The sequence below is a fragment of the Trichophyton rubrum genome (assembly GCF_000151425.1).
Source record: "Trichophyton rubrum CBS 118892 genomic scaffold supercont2.3, whole genome shotgun sequence".
Classification (NCBI taxonomy): Eukaryota; Fungi; Ascomycota; class Eurotiomycetes; order Onygenales; family Arthrodermataceae; genus Trichophyton; species Trichophyton rubrum.
The window spans coordinates 2,373,663-2,396,066 of NW_003456426.1; the positions used below are offsets into that span (position 1 = coordinate 2,373,663).

A 22,404-nucleotide genomic window follows, 5' to 3' on the forward strand; every position below is an offset into this window, starting at 1 on the left:
TCACAAAAACATTCACTATTTGATACTAACAGACGAATTTAGGGACCCCCCCCCCCCCCCCCCCCCCCTTCCTTGTCTATTCGACTTCTTTCCTCTGGAGGAACAGTGCCTGTGCCAGTGGTTCGGCTATTATTTCTACACATCAGGGCCGCTCTGTTTTATACACTCATCCGTCTTTGTTTTAGAGGCTGTCTTCTGGGTAAAAAGAGCCCGATCTTGCGGTCAGTATAATATCATGTTAAATATATATCAAGAAAATACTAATAAGACTAAATACGTTATCTCTGTCATCTCTCTTCCCCCTCCCTCTTTTTAAAATACTGCTGGGCTAAAACGATAGTAGTGTCGCAAAATATTATATCTCCAGGCAGGTCAAATTCAGATGGCCATTATATTTCGTTTTGCCTACTGTCAAGTATCAAAATGATGCTAATGCGACTTGCGATTTTCTATATCGGGTTTGACAGACATCATCTTCATTAGTATATTATTACGCGATATATTCAAAAGATTAATATATTCATCTTTACCGGTATACCCCCTTTGCCCTGTCGACAGAGACTGAATTAACCTCGGCGCTCCACTTTTACCCCGAATCCTCGTTATCAAAAGCAACACCATCGAGGATTTGGCAGCTATCCATCCCAACCCTTGAAACCGAGAGCTTCAAATCTCTTATTTGTCGTATTATTCATGCAAACAGCCCATTCTCCTGCCTGATTGGGTATAGGGCGCCGGCCTTCCTGGCCCTTGGCCGGGGAAACATTGATTTACATATACCGTCTCGCTTTGCCAGCTACATATAATAATTGCCTGCAAGGGCAGAGTGTTCAACGAAATAACCTAACGGCAACTTAACCGACGCCTTGAGATGGTGCCACACCTGAACCAAGGCAGAGATTCCTTGCATGGAGTCACAGTCCAGCGGTTCCTTCGGCTCCAAGCGGTGCGAGCTTATACAATGCCGTATCCTGGGTTAAGGTATGACTGCTTTATAAATTGCGGCCCCGTCTTCCCCTCCCTCTCTTTACCTGATCTTCTCTACGGTACCTATGTTCTTCTAACTGTTATTATAGCTGGAGAAGTTCTTCGCAATGCATTTCTTGATAAGTAGCCTGCTGTCAGGCCTGGCACTGCTGGCATCTCTTCATGCGTTTGTCCTGGCTCTGCCGCAAGAGAGCTCCACGTACGCTATCACGATGTCGAACCCGTTTCACCAATCTCTCTTCTCCTGTCCTGCAGCTTCATGGCCAAGGGTCAAACTTGGAAGTGAGAATACACCTCAGGAACCCTCAAAGGACCTCAAGAAAATCCTGTCTCAGATTTCGCCCAAGAGAATCGAAGCTACTATCAGAAAATTGGTTTCATTCGGCACCCGCCACACACTCTCTACACAAACCAACGCAACGTACGGCATTGGCGCAGCAAGAGACTGGATCGAGTCGGAATTCCAACGATATGCGAATGCGAGCGATGGCCGTTTGACCGTCAAAGTAGTGGGATATGACCAGCAGCCAGATGGTAACCGTATACCTTTCCCTGTTCGGATCAGTGACGTGGTCGCCACGCTGAAGGGAGAGGGAGACCCGGAGAGAGTCTACGTTGTTTCAGGTCATTATGATTCTAGAAACAGTGATCCGCTCGATTATAAGGGTATTGCTCCAGGAGCAAACGACGAGTACGTTTAATACCCTTTTGGTTCTCTTTATGTTATAGCAGGGACAACTGCGGTAGCTCTAGGATCAAAAAGCTAATGGCACGCCGTGCTAACTAGTGCTTCTGGCGTTGCTGTCTCTCTCGAGCTTGCCCGTGTGATGTCACAGCGAGACCTTCCTCGTCCAAAGGCAACCATAGTCTTTGCTGCTGTCGCAGGGGAGGAACAAGGCCTCTACGGTGCTAATTTACTAGCTCAGTCATTCCGCAATAGTTCCACTAATGTTGAAGGAATGTTTACAAACGATATCATCGGCTCATCGACCGCTGATGATGGTACTAAAGAACCGCATGTTATCCGTCTCTTTGCCCAGGGAATACCACCTCTGAATGTTGAAAATCAGGCAATGCGAGAGAGGCGCATAATGATTGGAGGCGATAATGATACCCCTGCTCGTCAATTGGCACGCTTCGTCAAAGAGACTGCGGAAAACAAGCATACGGATATGGAAGTCTCGGTCATCTACAGACTAGACAGATACTTGCGTGGGGGTGACCATCGTCCATTCCTAGAGGCTGGATACCCAGCTGCACGTTTCACAGAGCCAAACGAGAACTATGCGCATCAACATCAGGATATCCGGATTGACAAAGATCCTAAAACTGGCAAAGACATTCAGTATGGAGATTTGCCTGAGTTCTGCGACTTTGATTTTATTTCACGAGTCGGTAAAGTCAATGCGGCCGCCCTTTGGAATCTGGCAATGTCGCCAGGTATGCCACGGAACGTGCGTGTCAATACCACAGCGCTTTCAAACGACAGTAAATTCACCTGGGATCCTCCGGTAGGCGGTAATGCCCTGGTTGGGGGATATGAGATTGTTTGGCGTAGCACCACTGCTCCGTTCTGGACTCATAAGATGGACGTAGGGATGGTTCAGGAGGCAACGATAGATCTCAGCAAGGACAATGTCATTTTCGGCATCAGGGCCCGTGGCAAGAATGGTGAGAGAGGAGTCGCTGTTCTCCCTTTCCCTTAGTTAGACTATGATATGCATGCATAGAGCTGAGACGCAGAGAATAAATGACCTGAGTTATTGCCATTGCACCTGTGTAGCAGTAAATTAGGCTGCCAAATTAAGTCTCAGTGACTGACGTCTCTCGTGGTGGCTCTGCTGGGATAACCGCCATTGTAGCATTGCAAGCTTTCACTATTTTGGCGCCTCGATCCGTACAAAGCGCCGGATGGCGTTCTATATGATGCAAGAGATCACTGCGGCAAAGAATGAGGCTGACGGTTAAGCTCCCAGTTTATCCGGCTCCATGGCTAGCAGGCAGCCGTTCGGCTTGATATTCGCCCGTTCGCCTAATTATGGATCGCCGACTGGATGCACCGCCTACTTACTCCGTCTGTTTCGATGGCCTTGAAACATCTCTCTCGGAGACGGAGTGTACTGCCTGAGATGATGTTATCAGTGGCTGCTTCATCGCAGGTTAATGGTTGGGTACCTGTGCCCTTTGACAGGCAGCTACATGATCCTCCATCCGATAATGAACGGATAATTAATCTACAACTATATAAAACTTCAGTTTCCCCATCATAAGCAATAAAATAACTAATGGATACCAGATAACAAGGATAACACATACCAACTCACCTCTTCTCAGTTGATTACCAGTTTTTTATCACATTCTACAGATCAAAATGGCCAGTCCTATTGCTTTCATCGGCTCAACAGGCGGCTGTGCGAACTCTTGCCTCGCCCACACTCTTAAGGGAGGCTACAACGTCGTCGCCCTTGCACGCACACCGTCGAAGTTGACAGATCAACTTAAGGTCCAAGGCATCGAGCAGTCAGTCATCGACAACCAGCTCACCGTTATCCAAGGAGATGTCAACGATATTGAAGCAGTCAAGCGAACTGTAGCTCCAGCCTGCAATAATGGAGCTCTAGTACCAACCATCATCTCCGGTATTGGATCAACCCCAAAGCTACAAGCCTCGATATGGCAGCCTGTCACCCTAAACGATCCAAATGTATGCGAAAAAGCAACGAACAACATCATTTCGGCCGTAAAGGAGGTGCAGTCTTCTCAGGGAAGCGGAATGCCCAAGACACAGCCATTCCTCACTGTTGTATCAACCACCGGAATAAGCAAGACAGAGGATGTTCCTTTGGCCTTTAGGCCGCTATACCATTATTTCCTCGCTGTTCCCCACAAAGATAAACTGAAGATGGAGGAGGCTATATTCAGCGCTGTTGCTGATCCCACGCCTACTTCTCGAGTGTTCCGCGGTGTCATGTCGGTTCGACCTTCGCTCTTGACGGGAGATTATAACATCGCCACCGGAAAGGGATGGAAGACTCTCAGGGTGGGAACCGATGATAAGCCGGCTGTAGGATACACCATCCAGCGCGCAGATGTGGGAGAGTGGATGTACAATGAGGTAGTTGCAAATCGGGGACAAAACTACACAAACCAGAAGGTCTCCTTGACTAGTTAACGACCGTACTCGCATCCGGATGCTTTTTTTCTCCTTTCACATGTATTGCTCTCTCTCTCTCTTTTTTTTTCAAGCATTCTTCACCCCTTTCCACTAGATAACTAATGATGATGTCCGAGGTTGCCCGATGATATTGCGGTGGCAAACCACCAGTGAACAATGAGTAATAAATGCGCTGTGGTTTTCAAGAGCTCGAAGCACTGAGTAGGAACCCTGTAAATCCAGAATAAGTGACTATTAAATGGTCTTTTCACAGAAAATATCAGGAGTTGACATTGACCAAGAGATCAGCGACTGATGAGCCAAAGAAATGCAGTTACTGTTCGGGTAGCAGTTTTCGACCAAAACAGCAGTAACTCGAGAAAGCTATGAACTCCGGATATAACAGTATACTGAGGTGTAACTCAGAGTTATTTCTTTTGTACCGCGTGAGGTTCGAAGCTCGGCAAGGGGGAAGCACAATACCTGGCTTAAGTATCATTTTGGTGGTTCTCCACGGGTGCATACCTTAGTTACGCATCGATATCAAGATTTGACTTGACGTCCGAAAATACTCCGACAGGGTGGGGTAATGTATAAACAGCAATCGAACACATCGGAAACATAGTGAGAACTCTTGGATTATCACCTCTTCTCCAACACATAGTTCTGTGGCTGGATTAGGACATTGCTGGAATTGGCCAAGACCATCACTAGGCCATGATGATCTACTTAGTTCAAGCTCTGTCGTATTGTTTTGACAGTCCAATCTGTATTTTGAACCTTCGCAGAACAACCTGCGCTTTAAGTGGGGTTTTCAGGCGGCTCAAGCGTCCTCCTTCCCGGGAAGGCATAATTCAAGTCCTCCAGTTTAAGAAGCGTGATAGCTGGACTTATTTCCGTGATGAGTTAGAGACAATAAGTCCGTATCTTACTGTGTATGATGAGGGTGAATATGGTGGCTCCCTTTAGGTTCATTAGAATGCGTAGCTTTCTTAAATGCATCCCTGGGCCTGTTTTCATGTGTTTCATCCTGGTAGAGAATATGAGGCTGAGATCAAGGTCGGAAAGCTGAGTTATTCTGTAGCAGCCTAGAGTATACGTACATGAGAGTCAAAGCGTTCAGTAGCTTCAATTAGAGAGCATGCACCTCTTCATGACCATAGGCTCTTTGGATTCCATCCCTGATGTGGCATTCCTCGTATCCGGGCAAAGAACCAGTTGAGCCTTTAATGGAACCGCAAGAACGCTGTTACCATAAGGTATGCATTCCACCCCACGCTGATCTTACACACCTGGTAAGTGTTGCAGCGACCTGACAAGGAGTTTGAATTCCTCCAAAACGAACGAAACCAGGCCATTGACTCACAAGCTCTGGGTGTATATTCTCGTGAATACTGGTGTTGCTTGGCACCGCGGTGACATCGAAGAGGATTGGTGAATGGAAAACAACACAGTTACCTAACTCTCGAAGTCCGCCATGATGGTATGGGGAAATGTCTACCCGGAACCGCAAATAAATCCCGTGTCCAGACGCATCCACCAAAACGATGGGCTGAGGAGAGGACCGTGTTCAGACGGATGCCTCAGACATTTTATGTTTAGGCTCCGTCAACCCAATAGCCTGATATCCTGACCGATACCCGTGGCCTGGCTTCGTGTAGTGACGTACATACCGAGTACAGAGTACCTGGTTGTTGTCTTCGAAGTTGAAATTGAATTTTGATATATTCAAGGTTGGATGTCAACAAGGACAAAAATAGAAGGTGCCAACCTGCATATGGAAGGAGGCCCACGGATAAACTTCGGCCCGTGACTGCTCCTTCCATCTTAAGCTTTTCCCCGCATAGTTTAAATAACTATAATATTGCTTATATAAGACAGGGGTCGGTTGGAGGAGATATTCCCGCGCCAGCCAACAAAATAAGCACCACCAACAAACAAAACAGTTTACGGTTTGAGGTTGGGGCGTTTTGATGTGTTCACATGCTGGGCTGGTAGAGCCAGATCAACTCCTGGCTACGGAGGCGAGTGAGCTCTATCCGCGATTCGATGCTTGTTTGGTGGGTGTTCTATCCACTGGGCGTGGGTGGCTTGAGCGGCTCTCAGGGGTCTGGGACAGAAAAGTCGATAAAACGAAACGAGACAGCCCCATTTGCGGGCCGCTTGTTGCTCGGAGTACGAACTCCAGCATGATAAGTCTCAAACCTAAGGTCTCTCTCTTCCCAGAACACAAAATATCGAAGAAGTGCCTGAAGAAACAGTGGGCAACCTCGCTTACAGTTTGGTGCAAAAGGCGAAACAAAAAGAAATGAAAATGAAATTCACTTTATATTGAAGGCAAGAATAATAATATTTTTGAAATATGACTTCATGAGATTAGGGGACCGGAAGAAATTCCCTAGACTCCCACGAAATAACGCAACAGCACCAACCTCCGTATAAAACGCTCAGTAAAAGGCACTCCTTAAAGGTATATGGTTAATGATGATAATAATAATGGAAAAAAGAAAAGAAAAGAATAATGCCTTAAAACGCCTGGCCTGGGTATTTCTTGTCTTCGTGACCCGACTCCGATCTCGAGCTTTCAACATCCACATTGTAAGTCCTCTGCACGAGGATGCCACCGTCCATCTTTCCTTCTTCAACCTTCATGATCTCCTCTGTGCTTTCTGACTTGTCCACCATAGTGAGTTCTGTCTGGGTAATCATGTAGGGGTCCTTGGGCTTTCGTTTCGACGATGCTTTGCTGTCTTTGTATTGTTGACTGTGGTCGTTTGTATCCTCGTATCGTTCATTACCGAAGATGCTCTTCCAGAACCGGGGCTTAGTGATTGGGTAGACGAGGGGTGCCTGGCCGACTATGACGGCGACAAAATCTTCTCGGATTGACCATAGGGCTCCGTCACCATGGCGCTGAAGCTTGAAAATGAGAACGACACGAACGATGGCTGCAATCATACAGAACAAGCCGAGACCGAAAAGCATCATCAGACCAATTTTGCGCATAATGCTAGCTTGGACTCGCAAGACCATCTAAGAGGGATCCGTGTTAGATAGGGAAAATGGAGCTCCTTGGCTTATAGGGAGAGACCTACCGGGATAGGAATAGCAATGATGCACATATCAGTAAGGACGTTTAAGACTGCGACGGTGTAGAATGTGACAGGGTTTTGTGGATAGCATTGACCTGCATTTGTATCGTATCAGTGTCTTTCTTCTCCACACAAGAGCATTAAATCAAAACACTAACCTCCTGGGTTTGGATAAACCTGCCACAACTTGGTGAATGGAACACATGCCAAGCAGAAAGTAAGGATAGCAGCAATACCCGCTGCCGTGACGAATCCAAAAGCCGGCAGGATGAACCGTTCAATGTGTAGGCCTCTGACAAGTCGACGATAGAAGAAAAGCATGTTGAACTTCAGACTCCAAACAATGGTGGCATAGCTAAGGAAGCCAAAGGAGAAGAGCTTCGAGCCGTATTGCCAATCTTTCCGCTCGCTCATTGATAATGACGCTCGTTGCGCATTTGTCAACACCGATGTATGTTTTCCTCCCGCCTGGACTAAGAATACATGCGCGATAATTGTGACGCAGGTGTACACCAGCTATATAATAAGTCAGCCGTTGAAATCAATGATGTCGAGGAGATTAGATGGAGAATCATCTCACCCAAGTAAACCAGACGAGGTAGTCGTCAGGCCCGTAACCTTGCACTCCAACGAGCCTTGTTCGAACAAATACTCTTGCCCCGATCATGGTAGATCCTATGGCATAGAGAGTCCATGTCTCGACCAGGACGGGTGTCAAATCCATGGCTGGTTGAGGGTGATGACTGATACCCGTAAAGTAGGTGAGGTCGAGCTCAAGATGGATTCCGAGATCAAAGCGAAGAGAAGTCTCGACACTTTCAATCAACTGATATAAAACTTTCCTTAGAGAAAGCAGGCGAAGCAAGTGTCTCTGGGACGAAGAAGGTTGTTATTCGAAGCCTGTGGACCAACTCAGGACCAGCCATCTTAAGAGGGCCCGTCTTCTGGGGATTTATACGAAATGTCATCCACCGTTGTCAACCTAAACGGGACGTCTTCTTCAGGTGTCGAAGCTCATTTTCGTCTCTTCTTTCTTTTCTTATTTTCATTTTAGACTGTGGTAAGACCCGTCCAAAGCACTTCTGCTCAGGGTCTTGTTGTGGCTTCACTCTATCGCCCGTTTCCCGTACTCGGGACTAGCGGGCGTTAAAATCCTGAAGATCTTTCTGGAGTTTCCCGCGTCAGAAGCCTCATTGATTCGTTTCTTATTCCTAGATTGCTCTCCTGCGGTGATTTCCAAGGTTCATGTTCGATCGAATGGGTAGAAGAAAGTGTTTGGGCTACTCTTCCCACCGCTGCTAGGATGAAACAAGAGAGGTGAGTTGAGCTATCAAGCCCCATTCTGCATGATGCAAGCAAAAACTGCTAGGATTATCTGCCCGCGCGTGCTCATATCATTTGTGTATGCATAGCCGGAAAATAATTCCCTGGGATGAGGTGTATAGCTGTCCAGGGGCAATCTTTCCAACTATATATTTAGTTCGCCACACCGGGGAACAGCCAGTCAAAGTGACCGCGGGGGGGTATCAGTGCGGAATATGATAGCGAATGTGTCGCTTCCAGGCGACCGGAACGAAAAAAAAAAAAAAAAGAAAAAAAAAAATTAAAAACAAATAGGCATGAATGGTGCAGGCCCTGAGCCGGACTCCGACGAATGGCCAACCATTAAAGGGGGTAGTTCGGTTTGAAACCGTCCTTGGTTGAGGCGCTACCTAACAATATACCGACACATTTTATTATCGGTCCCTATACTTGCACACATCGCTGTCCTTAGTACGTGGATCTAGCGGTATTAAGCTCCGAACTCGAAGAGCTTAGCCTGATGATATCTGCTGTGTTTGTGTTTTTTCCTCAGAGATGGGCGGCGCTCTCGCGGGTTCGCTGCTAGTTGGATCCATCAACCTTAACAGCCCGTCTAGCGCGCCCTGAGCCCATCGCCACAGGCGCCTTCGAGCCTTCTTCTGCTAGAGCCAATGGTCTAGTGCGCCATTTTGGGGGGAGTTGTACAGAGCACTCCTCAGTGAACTCTTCAGGCGCCAGTGCCTCTTATGCAGGCTGCTCTAGTGAAGTTCCCCTGGGCGTTGGAGTTAGTATGGGGGTACAGGGCGATACATGGGATGCCTGTATTGCTAGCAACCCGCCACAGCAATGCGCCTTGAAGCCCGGCTCAAATTAGTCCTTTTTGAATGCCCGAAGCTGTTGTCACCTGCTGGAAGAGGCTCCGGAAATCACAAACCGGCTGTATGGTTGTGTTGTGGTGCGATTAAATTGTTGGTTGCCCAAAATGAAACCCTGGAGCGCAGAGCTTTGATGGAATATTACACATCGACTTTTGTCTTTTTCAACAGACGACCTCGTCCCTGCGAGCCGGGGGCAATGGGAAGATCTCATGCCTATTTGTCTGGCCTGATCACCTTCTTTGGCCGCACGGCGACATGTCGACCTCGAATATCAGTTATCAGCCTCTGAATAGACATAAACAGCCAGTCACCCCCCCCCTGCACTGCTAGTTGACTGCGCGAACCCCGATAATCCACCTTTTGTGCCTTAGTCGGATTGCAAATTAAAAAAGAACAGAGCCACCGTCGACTGGCACTTGTGGTCGGTCCCTCGCCCAGTCTGGGGGAGCATCGAAGGTTCCATCGGCCACAGGCTATTGAAGCAAGGCAAGTCATCCACCAAACAGCTGTAGGGAGACGCCGTGGCCAAGCCTCCTCCTGCACTGAGCGATCCATGTCTGCATTGGACAAGGTTAGTTCAGATAAAAAGAGAATTGACAACAATATATGGTTTCTTCTCGGGCTAATGGGATATGCAGATTTTTATGGCCACATCGAAGTTTGCGGACAGAGATGCATAAGTTGACAGATACAGAGTATGAGCAACAGCATATGAATTTCTATCCGTCCCGATACCGATCGAAAAGGAAAAAAAGGGGACGTCCCTTGCTGTGAGGAAAGCAAAAAAAAAAAAAAAAGATCAAGATGGGAAGGCAATGATGTCTGGAAGCAGAGAAGCTAGATCGATTGTCTTCTAGGGCCGGGGAATTCAAAATTCTGTACGACTGAAGGCGGTTCGATGGCGGGCAACAAGATAATAGCGATGGCCCCCGTGCTACCATGTCCTAAGACTGGAGTATACCGCGCTTTTCGAATAATCTTCTCTGCATAGTTTGGGGTGCCAAAAGGCCGGAGAGACGACTATGGGTTGTTAGGGACATCCCTACTCCGTACAGAGTATCATCATGACATTTAGATCCCGTCTGTTGGCCGATCAAGGATTGACTAACAAGGATCTGGAAGATGTCGGAAGCCTCTTATTCCTTCTTTTGTTCAACCTAACTAGGCGATTTGATACCACAAAGCATAGCATGCCGTCCGCGGCATGTATCCTGTCCCGTTTGAGGATCGACCAAAACAGGGCAAACTAGAATGCTCAAGGGGAATTTTCCAGTTCCAAAGAACGGATTCAAGCCTGGTATGTATGTATGTATGTATGCATGTGCTTTGGCTCTTGCCTGCCCAGCAAAAACAACTCATGCACTCAGATGATGAAAATGGAAAAGGATTTGTCTTACACGGGCATATTATCCTACCTGCGTATCTCTGGCTGTACTATTGGATCTCTCTCTTGCTCTAGTCCTGTCATGATGCTTCATTTTCTTTCCTGGCCGTTAGACAGGGCGTCCACGCATCTCATGCTTCATGCTCTCCTCCCGTGCGGCTATCGCGCGAGAGGAAGATGTAAGGAGTCAGATGGGTGGCTGTTGAGGCGAAGTTGAACTTCAGGTCAAGATAAAAGAGTGAGTTTTGGTAGTAACAACGGGAGAAACGGTATGAGGATCAAAGAGAGCTCTGATGGGTGCAGGAAGTTATTTTATATACGCCTATCTGTTTTGATTGCAGTTCTTAGGGCATGTATAACTTGCTCTGAACATTCACGTTATAGCAGTGTTTGACTTGATTATTATAAGGTACAGATACATTAAATATGGTGTGTGTTAGGTTGAGATGAGGACGAATATGACTATGGAGGGAGCTGTGTGCCCCTTACATTAAGACGGGCAAATGCTTGCTCTATGACGTGCTTGGGCAGGTCAGGGATACTCTCGCAAAAATCTCCCTTACTGCTACTGTTCAGTTTGGTTGTAGGCTGGACATCGCCTTCGGGATGTTGCTGCTCGACACATTCCGGCTTTGCCTCTGACGTCGTCTCATCCCTGCTCTCTTGAGCAGTGTCATCATCCTCACGAATCCTCTGAAACACAACTCTGCTCGGCGGCATGCTTAGGCCCGGCCAGATATCTGAAGGAAGGTAATCACCCTGATCTATCCTGAAGGCCTCCCGTGCTCGAACATCTTCTTCATACAATGCATCTAACCTCGCCCGAGCATCGTGCAGAATATCTTGGGCAGCCCTTTTAACACTCATCCGTCTCGCAACTTCGAGAATGAGACCGTCGTATGCGTCGAGGAAGCCCATATACAGGCCTCGCAGGTCGTTCAGGTCAGCCACGCCTGACTCCATGCGTTCATGTTCTGTTTTCCATGCCTGCTCGAATTTATGGGATTGTGCTACGTATCCTGGTAGACGAGTTGATTGAAACTCCGCCAGCCGGCGATACACAGAAGTAGTAGATACGCCAGCGGCGATGAGCGAGTCTCGCTGTTCAAGCACTCTTTCTAGGATAGATTCCATCTCAGCTATGCGGTCCTGGATTTCGAGCACGACATCTTCTGCCTCGCCCGCATCTTTAACGATGACGTTGATCATATCACGGTAGTCTGAGTCGGTAAGAGGCTCCGGCTGTAGATTTGGATTGCCAGCATCATCGTTGTTGATGTTGCCATCACCGGTGTTAGATTGTGGGTTCCCGCCGGCCCGGATTCCGACACCGACGTCAGTGGGAAGGTCTCCAGTGATGTTACTAGCGAGTACCCCGCCTCCCTCTGTATGCTTGACAGCAGTAACGCATAGATCAAAGTGGCGGACCAATGATTCCAGCAGGTCTGCCATCTCCTGCGCATTCAACTCGAGTGAGTGAAGAAATTCTGGTATCACAGCCGGAGTGGGCATCTTGACACGGGAGGCAGATGAAGAAGCAGACAGGCTAAGGGAGGAGACAGAGCCCCGTTTGACAGAAAGCCGGTACTTGTCTAGAGCCTGCTGGATGGACTGAAGATCATTATCAAAAGCTCGATTGGACACGTCGAGCTCCGTCTGCGCTGCGCTGAGGTTGTCGATGGCGTCTTTGAGTAGCGACCGGATGTCGTCTACGGCATGTTCATCGATGAAATCGTGTAGTGTTTTGGATACACCTTTTTCTGCTTCCTCCTGCCGCTGTTCCCGCGAACGGAAAGCCGGCTCGAGAGTGATCTCACGCAGACTGTCGAGAGTCTGCTGCAGCTTTCTGTCGACTGTATCAAGCTCCTTGATGGCAGCAGAAAATTCGGCCCGGCCACGGTGGGCTACTTCTTCTACTTCCGTCCTTACCTTGAAGAGGAGACGAATCTGCTCATCCAGGCCTCGACGTAGGAAGCCAGTCCGGGCCGAGACGATGACGCTCTCCTCCAGTGCGGCGCGGGCAGCAGTGACTATCTCGTTGGCTCTCCAGACGTGGTGGATGGAGGAGAGGGATCTCTTGGCAGCCGCAAGGTGCGACACCAACGTATCCAGGTCAGGCTGGGCACGGCTTTGGTCAGGGCTATAGCTATGGCCATGGACATGAGACGGGCTTGCCCCCGTCCCTCCTGATCGCCCACTCTGCACTGAAGATGCAGAGCTTGCCGCTGAGGACATCATATTGTTATCTTTGCTTCTTTGCAGGGGTATCAAGTAGGTTTATGATATATCAGCATACCAAATATATATCAATCAAATAAATAAAAGTAATAATCAATCACACCAACAGTCAGATCAAACGTCCGAAACAACGAAACAACCAAGTGTTAGGCTCGTCCTGGAGCGCAGACAACAAGTATAAACATGCACAAGAGGCGGCAGCGTATTCTTGCCAACCAGAGCGAAGAACGAGACTATGGCTCTAGTAACTAGCTTCTTAAGACAGGGGACGTCATAGTTGCCCAGCCTGCCGTGATTTGGGGTCCTGATGCCGCGAGATAAGCACGACACTCGCCGGCTGTGAGCTAGCAGGGGCAGGGTAGCGTCCGCCGGTAACAGCAGCCGAACAAAATAGTGAGGCGACCAAGGTCGTTTGGTTTGCCGGCCGCGCTGTCTGTCCTTCGAGCTGGAGTTGCAACTATCGAAAGCGTTGAAGTCGAGAAATGCCGAAGTAAGAAAAATCCAAAAAAAGAAAAAAAAATAACGTGATCAAGTGGCAGAATGACGGACATCACGTGACATACATTTGGCGGTGAAAAGAAGGGTCGCCAAGACCATTATCCCGCTGACATAATATAATTATCCACACGTGACTGTCGCCCGAAGCAGGCGGAAAGAAAAGAGCCAAAAGAGACGACGGCAAACGACATCGCGGCGACGACGTGGCGGCGAGAGGACGAGATATAAAAAGCAGACGGACGGACGCCCCTTGACCGGCGGGTTTAGCCTTGTCTTCACGAAGGACTGTGAGAAACGGGATACTAGCTTTCCCGCTTGCTGGGTTTCGGCAAACCTTGGCCCGAAGGTATATCACGATTTCCCATCCTTATAAAACCAATACCTCCTCCCGTCCTCGCACTCCAACGACGACAAGACTCCCAGGCGGCAGGATAACGATAGCAACGATCGTCGCGAAAGCAGATATTCTGCGGACAGAGGATAACGAAATGGATACGGACAACTCTACGCTGCCGACGGAACAATCGGCTGTGCAAGAGACCTGTGACCGGGATGTTACGATGTCTCCGCGCAAGCGCAGACGGCTTTCGGTTTCTCTTGAACCAGAACTCACAGAGCCAGAGGCTGCCGGAACTCCAGGAGAAGGGTGCAGCACAGCAGATACTCCCGAATCTACGGCCTCGGAACCCAGGTCTCTCTTCAATTCGACCCGCACGGAGGGCAACATTGCTCCTTTCCTGACCAAACACATCAAGGATCAGCATGCATCAAGGAACAGATTTGCCCCGATAGACTCATCCCTACCGCGACGCAAGGCAGATTCAAAATATTGCTATCGCCACCGACCAGACCTAAAGTGTCGACGTCAGGCAGTTGAGCCTACAGTTGACCAGATGCAGAGAGTAAGCATACCACTTACGGCTATGACGTTATGAGGCAGTTAGTTGTACTGACTTAGTCTACTAGGATCTCTCGACCTTGTCACAGAATGACCAACAAAGCATTGCGCATTTTTGGTCTTTGTTCTCCGCTGCACCTTCAAAGCACCGCAATCTCATGTTGCAGGGGATCGTGGCGCAGTGCTGTTTCCCTCAACTCTCCTTCCTCTCAGCTAGTGTTCGAGACCTGATTCGCATTGACTTCGTGACGGCCTTGCCACCAGAGATCTCTTTCAAAATTCTGTCTTACCTCGATACCGCTTCTTTATGCAGTGCAGCTCAAGTGTCCCATAGCTGGCGGGCTCTTGCAGATGATGACGTTGTCTGGCATCGCATGTGTGAGCAGCATATCGACCGCAAATGTGAAAAGTGCGGGTGGGGGCTCCCCATGCTTGATAGAAAAAGGTTGAAGGACACAAAGCGCCAGGTTCAGTTGCGCGCGGCTGGTAAGGAGATTGCTCCTAATCAACGCCCACAGCAACAGCACCGGCCGTGGAAAGCAGTCTATATGGATCGTTTCAAAGTTGGCACCAACTGGAAGTACGGTCGATGCACGACCACCATATTTAGGGGACATACAAACGGCGTCATGTGTCTACAGTTCGATGACAATATCCTTGCTACCGGCTCGTACGATGCTACTATTAAGATATGGGACATTGAGACCGGCAAGGAGATACGCACGCTTCGGGGCCACGAATCGACTATCCGCTGTCTGCAGTTCGACGATACCAAACTGATCAGCGGAAGCCTTGATCGAACCATTAAAGTGTGGAACTGGCGATCAGGAGAGTGTATATCAACATACACTGGCCATCAAGGTGGGGTCCTTTGTTTACATTTTGATTCCACAACTCTTGCCTCGGGTTCGAAGGACAACACTGTCAAGATCTGGAACTTCCAGGACAAGTCCACTCGGATCCTCCGCGGGCACGCGGACTGGGTCAATTCAGTTAAGCTTGATACTGCTTCTCGTACTGTATTCTCTGCTTCTGATGATACCACCGTTCGTATCTGGGACTTGGACACGGGTAAATGTATCCACACCTATGCAGGACATGTAGGCCAGGTCCAGCAGGTCCTCCCACTCCCACGAGAATTCGAGTTCAAACACCAGTCAAATTGTGCAGATGATAGAAGCGATCGTCTCTCTGGCTCAGAATCTCCCGACCACCGAGAAAGTCATGGCTATGGCAGTAATAACGTACCAGACCAACAGCCTAACACTTCCGCCCCTCCGACGCAGCCCATGTCTCCCCTTTTTGAGGCCCTCTTCACCGAAGACCAAGGCCGCCCAGCTCCACCACGCTATATGCTTACTGCTGCTCTTGACCTTACCCTTCGTCTCTGGGAGGTTCATACTGGTCGCTGCCTCCGAACGTTTTTCGGACACATTGAAGGCGTCTGGGGGTTGGCTGCCGATACCCTCCGCTTTGTCTCTGGTGCACAAGATCATATGGCAAAGGTCTGGGATCCCCGAACCGGAACCTGCGAGAGAACGTTCACCGGTCATAGGGGACCTGTTACCTGCGTCTCTCTGAGTGATAGCCGCATGGCAACTGGAAGCGAAGACTCTGAAGTCCGAATGTATAGTTTCAAAGCTTGATTCCAAATGTTTGATTATGGTTTTTGTTTTTTTCCCCATCATTTTCCCTTCATATTTGTCTGCTGGAGTTACTCCGTGGCATTTCCACAAACATGTGCGAGTGATTTTTTTTTTTTTTTCTTATTATACCCAGCATCTGCATCGGTGGGTTTTTCATAAATTTGAAGCTCGTATCTGGCTCTGTTTGGCCCTACAAGCGTGTCTTTATATCTGTTCGTGTACTATCTAAATGTATGGGATATACCCGGCGCAGCCCCTTTCAAATTTTTCTGGAGTTCATGCTCAGTGCTTTCTGGCCATCAGTCAATATGCCTTGAATGATTAAAATGGTACATCATGTTTGATATATATTCCTATGATTGAATATACCTTATATTACGTCGTGTTCAGTATCTATTATCCATTTACTGCTGTTATTTTCCAGGTCGGTGATCTTGGGAGTGATACTGGTTTCCGCCTATATACAGTTGGCGCCTTTACCTAGTAAGTATTCAGTTTGCAATCAATATCACTCTCAGTTGCTAACAAATATTTGTTTTCAAGAGCCTTAGCAAACAAAACTTTTCATCTATCGTGCCAGCAATCACTCATCACCAACTACACCAACATCACCATCGCGGAATCTAGTCTATATAAACCCCGTACTCGCCGGCTCTCACGGATATCCAGGCCCAAAGCTCGCAGAGATATATATACAGTCACAATTATACCCATTTTCTGCTCCACCGCATCAGATCTATAATATGAGCGTTATCAATATATCCCGGTTGTTCACCCCGCCTCTCTACGCCGGAGTGACATACCAATCCCCGATTATATCTTAACATCCCTGGATCTTGATCATGCGGTCATGACTCTTCTGGTGGTTCATTTTCACTTCTATACTTAACCGCTTCCGCCGCAATACCACTCACGATGAGTATCGTGTGGTATCAGAATTGTGAGGTATCACGCCGCCATCGATAAATAACTTCACAACGCCGGTCCTTCGTCACTAAGGTTGCCAATGTACCATTCCTTCGCCCTCATACTCGACTGCAGCCATGTGTCCTTTTAGAGTTAGCTATTTAATGGCTTCACTCCTGCGGCCGATAACCTCCTACCCTTCGTCTTGCGTTCACTGCCCGGCGTGGTGCATTATGGTATAAAAGCTGAGCTTTTTTCGATAGCCTGCTGCCGGTTCTTCTCAACCTTCTACTCCGTGGCTTTTCATCACAGGGACGACGTTTAATATCTATACTCATTCTCGCGGCATCGTTGGCCTGCTTCAGACATATCACCCGGCGGTCGTGGCTTCAGAATTCCATACCCTCAGCGGTATAATCGAGAATAGATACAGATACGAGCAAGGCTTATAGATGAGATACAGTAGTCCTCAACCCCCGCTTGATCACCGGCTTATTCGATTCCGGTGGACTTGATTATACGTGATCGGCTGGTGATTGGCTTCTTGCTTTTTGCCATTTATTAGACTTAGAGACTCGATACCTACTGGACCGAAACATATACGGCGAAACAGTACAAGAAGACATACCTTCGTTAAATCATGGTTTCAAGAGACAATTTTGAATTACCTGCTCTCTCTCGCGCTACAAGCAAACGGTCCAGATGCTCGAGTCGCCTAGCCCCTGAAGTCTCTTCACATAAATCAAGTTCTCGTCCTCCGCCATACTTGTCCGCTGCCGGGTCTGAAATAGGACGACGCTCATCTCGCTCCTCTCGCCCTAGGGCCGAAAGCAGCGGTGATGATGGCGTTCGAATGCTGCCAGCACGACCTCAAAGAGCACACCGAAGCTCCCACTCACGAGCCACTCAGGGAGATGTGCCAGAAATTATGAACTCGAGGCTGAGGGCTGAAGATAGACATTCCTCACGTACGCCTAGCCACGGAGCAGTTCATGGTCCTGACTATGTTCCGCCGCGTGTACCGATCCCATCTTTAAACCGTGGCCCATCTATACTTGACCGCCCCCCTTTGCCTCCGGGTTCGTCTGCTTGGCGTCGTCATGGTCCGATCCCCTGGAGGGTATTTCTAAACGGACCTCCGGCGGAAGGTCAATCTTGGAGAACTACTCCCAGCAATCTTGATAGCCGCGGTCAGCAGCTGGGCCAGCGGACGGGCCAGCTCACATGGGGAGTAAGCGCAACACCAAATTATTGGGGAGTACACCATGACAACCCCAAGTCATGGATAGGGGGAGGTTCGGATAGCAAATGTGTATGTTGGTGGCTTGTTGTTGCTGTTATCCTTGGGACAGCAGTGGCTTTGGGGGTGTACTTCGGTACCAAACACTGATGCGTCAGAGTCGAAGTAACAGGTCTCTTTTTGTCTGCTGAAGAACTTCTTAGCATTCTATGCTATAAGTCGAGATTTATGAGGACCTATATCATCTCATGCCATATCAGCTCCTTATGTCCCACCCCAGAGACTGTTTGATTGAAATTTTCTCTCCGCTTTTAACTTGTTCTCGCTGCAAGAGATGATCATCCTTCACTACAATCATGGTCCTACCGGTGGAGAATATGAATCATTATATATTCGGAAGGGAACGCCATGGAGACACACAATCAGCGGGATACAGACACACCATTTGTCCAAGAAATATTCAATATATATGGCATTGTGCCCGCGAATATACTTCTGCCGGCTTTCGCCTTTACGCCGTAGCAGTCGTGGAGTTACTCGACGTTTAGTTAGAATCAATCAAACACCATTCAAATACCAACCCAAATGCTTGTGCCGTGTCTTGGTTTGTTCCGTTGAATTGTAAATTTATTTAAAACCCCGTAATATAAATAATAGGTAGTTAATCATCATGAAACAAATATGGTAAACCGACGGATGAGAAGGTATAAATAAAGAACACAACAGAGTCCCCATAATAATTACGTAGCTAATGAGTATTTTTTTTTTTTTTTAATTAAATATTCTTTCTGCAGTAAAGTCATTAAAGCTAAGATACAACAGGCCGATTACCATACCCTCTTGTAGAGGCAGCATATTTCAACCTTCGTTCATGAAAAGAGCGATACTGTTTACGCTCGAATGTTCCGTAGCCAACAATGGCTAGGAATAACCCCGCCCACACACTGGTTACAACAAGGCCCGTGGGGAATATACCCAAGCCTATGCCGGGTACTTCAAAGTCCAAGGTTGCAATTAGTATGTTCGTCAGCTGGGTTTTGACCTCAGAGGCCGTCATATTATATGGTGAGTTGGCGTCATTGGCTAAGTAGCCAGTAGTATATGAGAGGATGTCGGGAGCAAGGCTTGTGTCGGTGATAGTGTTGGGCTGGCTCGGAGATTTTGTTATGATTGATATGTTAGGGGCGAGAAGATAGCGATGTTCATCACTGTAGACAGGTCATTAGCAAGATTCTTTACACTAAATCGAAATTGAATAAGAACAGACTTACAGGGACAACTTCTTTAGTGGGATAATCTCGTTTACCCTGCCGCTGTACCGCCACTGCATCACCAGATAGGGCGAGTCTGTGGTGGAATTTGAAGTTGTGTTCTGAAAAACTCGGTTCATCCCCGAAAATTCTATAAGCCGCGAGCCCAGTTTTATATTAAAATCTTCCCATTTAGTACTGGTGAATTCTCCGTGCGCCTGGGAGACATAGTATAGTTTGACATCGGCCCCGAATATGCTTGTTTCTTCGTTTAGAAATGCGACGTTGAAGCATGCGGCTATCCCGGAAGGGTTGGACACTGATTTCAAACTCCCTAATGCATCCTCACATGTCGATGTGGTTGTAGCATTGAACTGTTCTTCATCAAATGCGTACTTAGCGTCCGGCCGAGGACTCATCGTTGACCTTCGCTGAGATGAAGCGGGAGAGGGTTGCGGCGAGTCAGCTTGCCACCTTGAAGAGGCCGTCGGTGTGTTTGAACTAAGTATATGGTCTATCGGAATGTTGTATGCCACCGAATGTGGTATCAGAGTCAAGGCATAAAGCCAGATTAATATTATAGCGATGACCGGCATCGTTGAGGGTATCTATAAACAAGAAGAACCACGTCGAAAACTGTTGGAGTCGTCAGACACCGTCCAGCGGCGTTGACGACACAATGACAGGCGTACGGCAGATGCGCGACAGTTGCGCTACCGCTGTCTGCCCGTTGAGCCAAGGTCACCTAAGCTGTGTCGCGAATAGCGATGTCGACAGTAAATGTACAGAGATTCTGATATGTGTGTTCATCTCTCTCAGAAAACTGAAGTCTGTCTAAAATATGAGGGACGCGACGGCTTTGGCAAGGGGTTTGCAGGGCTTGACCAGGTTGCTTTTCAAGGGGTCAAGGTGGCTATATGTATGTGCCCAGATGCAAGAACGTGTGAAGCCCGCTCGGCTAAATGCTCCAGAACGCCATTTAGAACCCAGGCCGAGAAGGTCAAAAATAGATTTATGTAGAATGACGGATCGAAAGGCAAGTAAGATGGTTTGATAGCTCTGCAGATATCTCTCGAATGGAGATACCAGTGGCGCCATGGCCAGTTTAAATATAAAAGGCTATGTACGAAGGAGTCTGTCCATGCATGCATCGGTGGAGGCGAGGAGCCATGGCGGTTACTGCCAATGATCAGACCGCAGATGCGGTGACTGGAGGCCTCTGTTCCCTTGTTTGGACCAGGCATGGTTGACCTCCGTCCTGATCCTGCATTGACCCTGTAACAGCGAATCGGCAAGCAGATGGCCTGAAGAATCCGAACTCAAAATGTAGCGAGTGGTGCAGCGTCCTTGGCTGGTTCATGCAAGCTGACTGGCTAAGGTGTGTGATTGTCAGGGGAGCCATGCATGGATGAAAGCCAGCATGCGAGCCATGAGTGGTCCAACTGCTTGCTCTTCGCCATACTCCGTATATCATGCGTCCAATATACTTCGTTACTTCGCATGCAAGCCTGGGGATAATTTTGATAAGAGACCCCCTAGGCATGTGGATACGCGCCGTGCCACCCTGTGACATGGACCCCGGCGCTTACAGCCCTCCTGCTGGGCGTGTCGATGCTCTCTGCTCGTTGCTGCATATCTACCAGGTACTCCGTGCTCTGCGTCCTCTGCCTGCGCTCTGCGGCGTCAAGTCGGGTCTGTTTGATATCGCTTCACGGCCGGTTCAGCGCTGAGAGATTGTATGGAAGATGCAACTCGACGTCGAAAACTGCCGAAAAGAGGAAAAAGAAACGCCGAGCCTTGGCCGTTGAACCTATTTTTAGACCCTATGCACGTGACCGGTCCGTTCTCGGATTTTGCGTATCTGAGGGCGCAAGGAAGAACATGCAGGGCGAAGGCTGGAATGCCTGTCGCTGCGAGCGAGGCTGGTGGGCGCAGAGGCGTGCAATGGGTACACTGGGTGACTTGGTACGGTAACTAGCCAACTCGTTGGCCAACTGACAAGGTGATGAGATCGCAGGAAATCACCTCAGTTTGTGGCATGTGTGGACGAAGGTGAACTCTCGTGAGACGCCTCAACAGGCCAACCAGTTTCTAGAGAACAGCTACCCCTGGCACGTCTCGCAGTGGGATCCTGGCGGCTATGCCCTGGTACTTGTACCCAGAGTTGAGATTTGAGCCTTTTAGCGTGGCAGAGACATGGCCATTCACGGCCTTGGACGGGATAGCTGCCATGTTTTGATCGCCTTGTCTCTCTCCGCAAGTGGAACTAATCTGCTGCTACCCTCCTCTTCTTACGCATGGTAGGCAGGGTGGAATGGAGACTCTTCCCTTTTGAACGAGCCGTGTGGGCAGTACTTGTTACCGATGGCGCGAACCAACCGTTGGTGGCCGGCCGGTTTACGGGTTTACGAGATCTGACGCGGTAATGTCCATGCAAGCATTGCTTCCTTGGGAATTTGCCGGAAGAGGATTTGCTGTTTAAGAACAACGCCCAGCAAGTCGTCCTCCTATAGAACTTGCTGCATCTTCCCTGCCCATGCGGACCGACGCCAGATACAACAATGAATGGATCTCCCCCCCCCCCCCCCCCCGTTTTGGAACGCCCCCGGCTCTCGCTCAATTGGAACACATGGCCAGAATAAAAGCAATATAAGAAACAAAAATTAAAAAGAGTGCCGAAGCCTTTCCAAGATTATTTTTTTTTTTTTTTTTTTATATTTTTGTGCTTTTACCTCTTCAATTCAGCGGTTAGAGCTTGGACTTGATCTTGGGTTTTGGCGCTGGGGGAGCGGCGCAGTGATTTATATATATACCATATTAAGAATAAAGGAGAGGACAGCCTGATCTTAGTGCGGAGCAAGAAGAGAGGGTCCGGGGCAGTCCTCTGTTATTACTGTCCGGCTGGGCGCTACTCCTACTGGGGCTAACAAT

The 22,404-nt window shown here is 48.5% G+C and overlaps 7 protein-coding genes across 8 annotated transcripts; 3 read left to right on the forward strand and 4 right to left on the reverse strand.

The window, feature by feature from the left end:
• Window positions 1–1,814: 1,814 nt before the first annotated feature.
• On the forward strand, window positions 1,815–2,693 carry TERG_03640 (uncharacterized protein; the record flags this gene model as incomplete). Its single annotated transcript, XM_003236547.2, has 1 exon — window positions 1,815–2,693. One exon carries the CDS (start codon window positions 1,815–1,817, stop codon window positions 2,691–2,693), a length of 879 nt encoding a protein of 292 aa, XP_003236595.2.
• A 1,151-nt stretch (window positions 2,694–3,844) lies between these two features.
• Window positions 3,845–4,174, reverse strand: TERG_12032 (uncharacterized protein; the record flags this gene model as incomplete). Its single annotated transcript, XM_047751054.1, has 1 exon — window positions 3,845–4,174. One exon carries the CDS (start codon window positions 4,172–4,174, stop codon window positions 3,845–3,847), a length of 330 nt encoding a protein of 109 aa, XP_047606017.1.
• Window positions 4,175–6,667: 2,493 nt separating this feature from the next.
• Window positions 6,668–7,957, reverse strand: TERG_03642 (uncharacterized protein; the record flags this gene model as incomplete). Its single annotated transcript, XM_003236549.1, has 4 exons — window positions 6,668–7,174; window positions 7,237–7,328; window positions 7,392–7,749; window positions 7,814–7,957. 4 exons carry the CDS (start codon window positions 7,955–7,957, stop codon window positions 6,668–6,670), a joined length of 1,101 nt encoding a protein of 366 aa, XP_003236597.1.
• Window positions 7,958–10,302: 2,345 nt separating this feature from the next.
• On the reverse strand, window positions 10,303–13,380 carry TERG_03644 (uncharacterized protein). Its single transcript, XM_003236551.2, has one exon. The coding sequence runs from the start codon at window positions 13,033–13,035 to the stop codon at window positions 11,260–11,262; it is 1,776 nt and encodes a 591-aa protein (XP_003236599.1). The 5' UTR covers window positions 13,036–13,380; the 3' UTR covers window positions 10,303–11,259.
• Window positions 13,381–13,843: 463 nt separating this feature from the next.
• Window positions 13,844–16,762, forward strand: TERG_03645 (uncharacterized protein). 2 transcript variants are annotated; one of them, XM_003236552.2, is made up of 2 exons: window positions 13,844–14,435; window positions 14,500–16,762. In XM_003236552.2, exons 1-2 carry the CDS (start codon window positions 14,022–14,024, stop codon window positions 16,075–16,077), a joined length of 1,992 nt encoding a protein of 663 aa, XP_003236600.1. In that variant the 5' UTR covers window positions 13,844–14,021; the 3' UTR covers window positions 16,078–16,762. The 2 variants fall into 2 exon arrangements, with proteins under 2 accessions (XP_003236600.1, XP_047606018.1); XM_047749618.1 differs by having other exon boundaries at window positions 13,844–16,762.
• Window positions 16,763–17,346: 584 nt separating this feature from the next.
• TERG_03646 (uncharacterized protein) lies at window positions 17,347–18,871 on the forward strand. The gene has a single exon (XM_047748130.1). The coding sequence runs from the start codon at window positions 17,624–17,626 to the stop codon at window positions 18,371–18,373; it is 750 nt and encodes a 249-aa protein (XP_047604106.1). The 5' UTR covers window positions 17,347–17,623; the 3' UTR covers window positions 18,374–18,871.
• Window positions 18,872–18,999: 128 nt separating this feature from the next.
• On the reverse strand, window positions 19,000–21,016 carry TERG_03647 (uncharacterized protein). The gene is made up of 2 exons (XM_003236554.2): window positions 19,495–21,016; window positions 19,000–19,431 (listed from the first exon to the last, which is right to left on the reverse strand). The coding sequence occupies exons 1-2, from the start codon at window positions 20,067–20,069 to the stop codon at window positions 19,032–19,034; spliced, it is 975 nt and encodes a 324-aa protein (XP_003236602.1). The 5' UTR covers window positions 20,070–21,016; the 3' UTR covers window positions 19,000–19,031.
• Window positions 21,017–22,404: the final 1,388 nt, after the last annotated feature.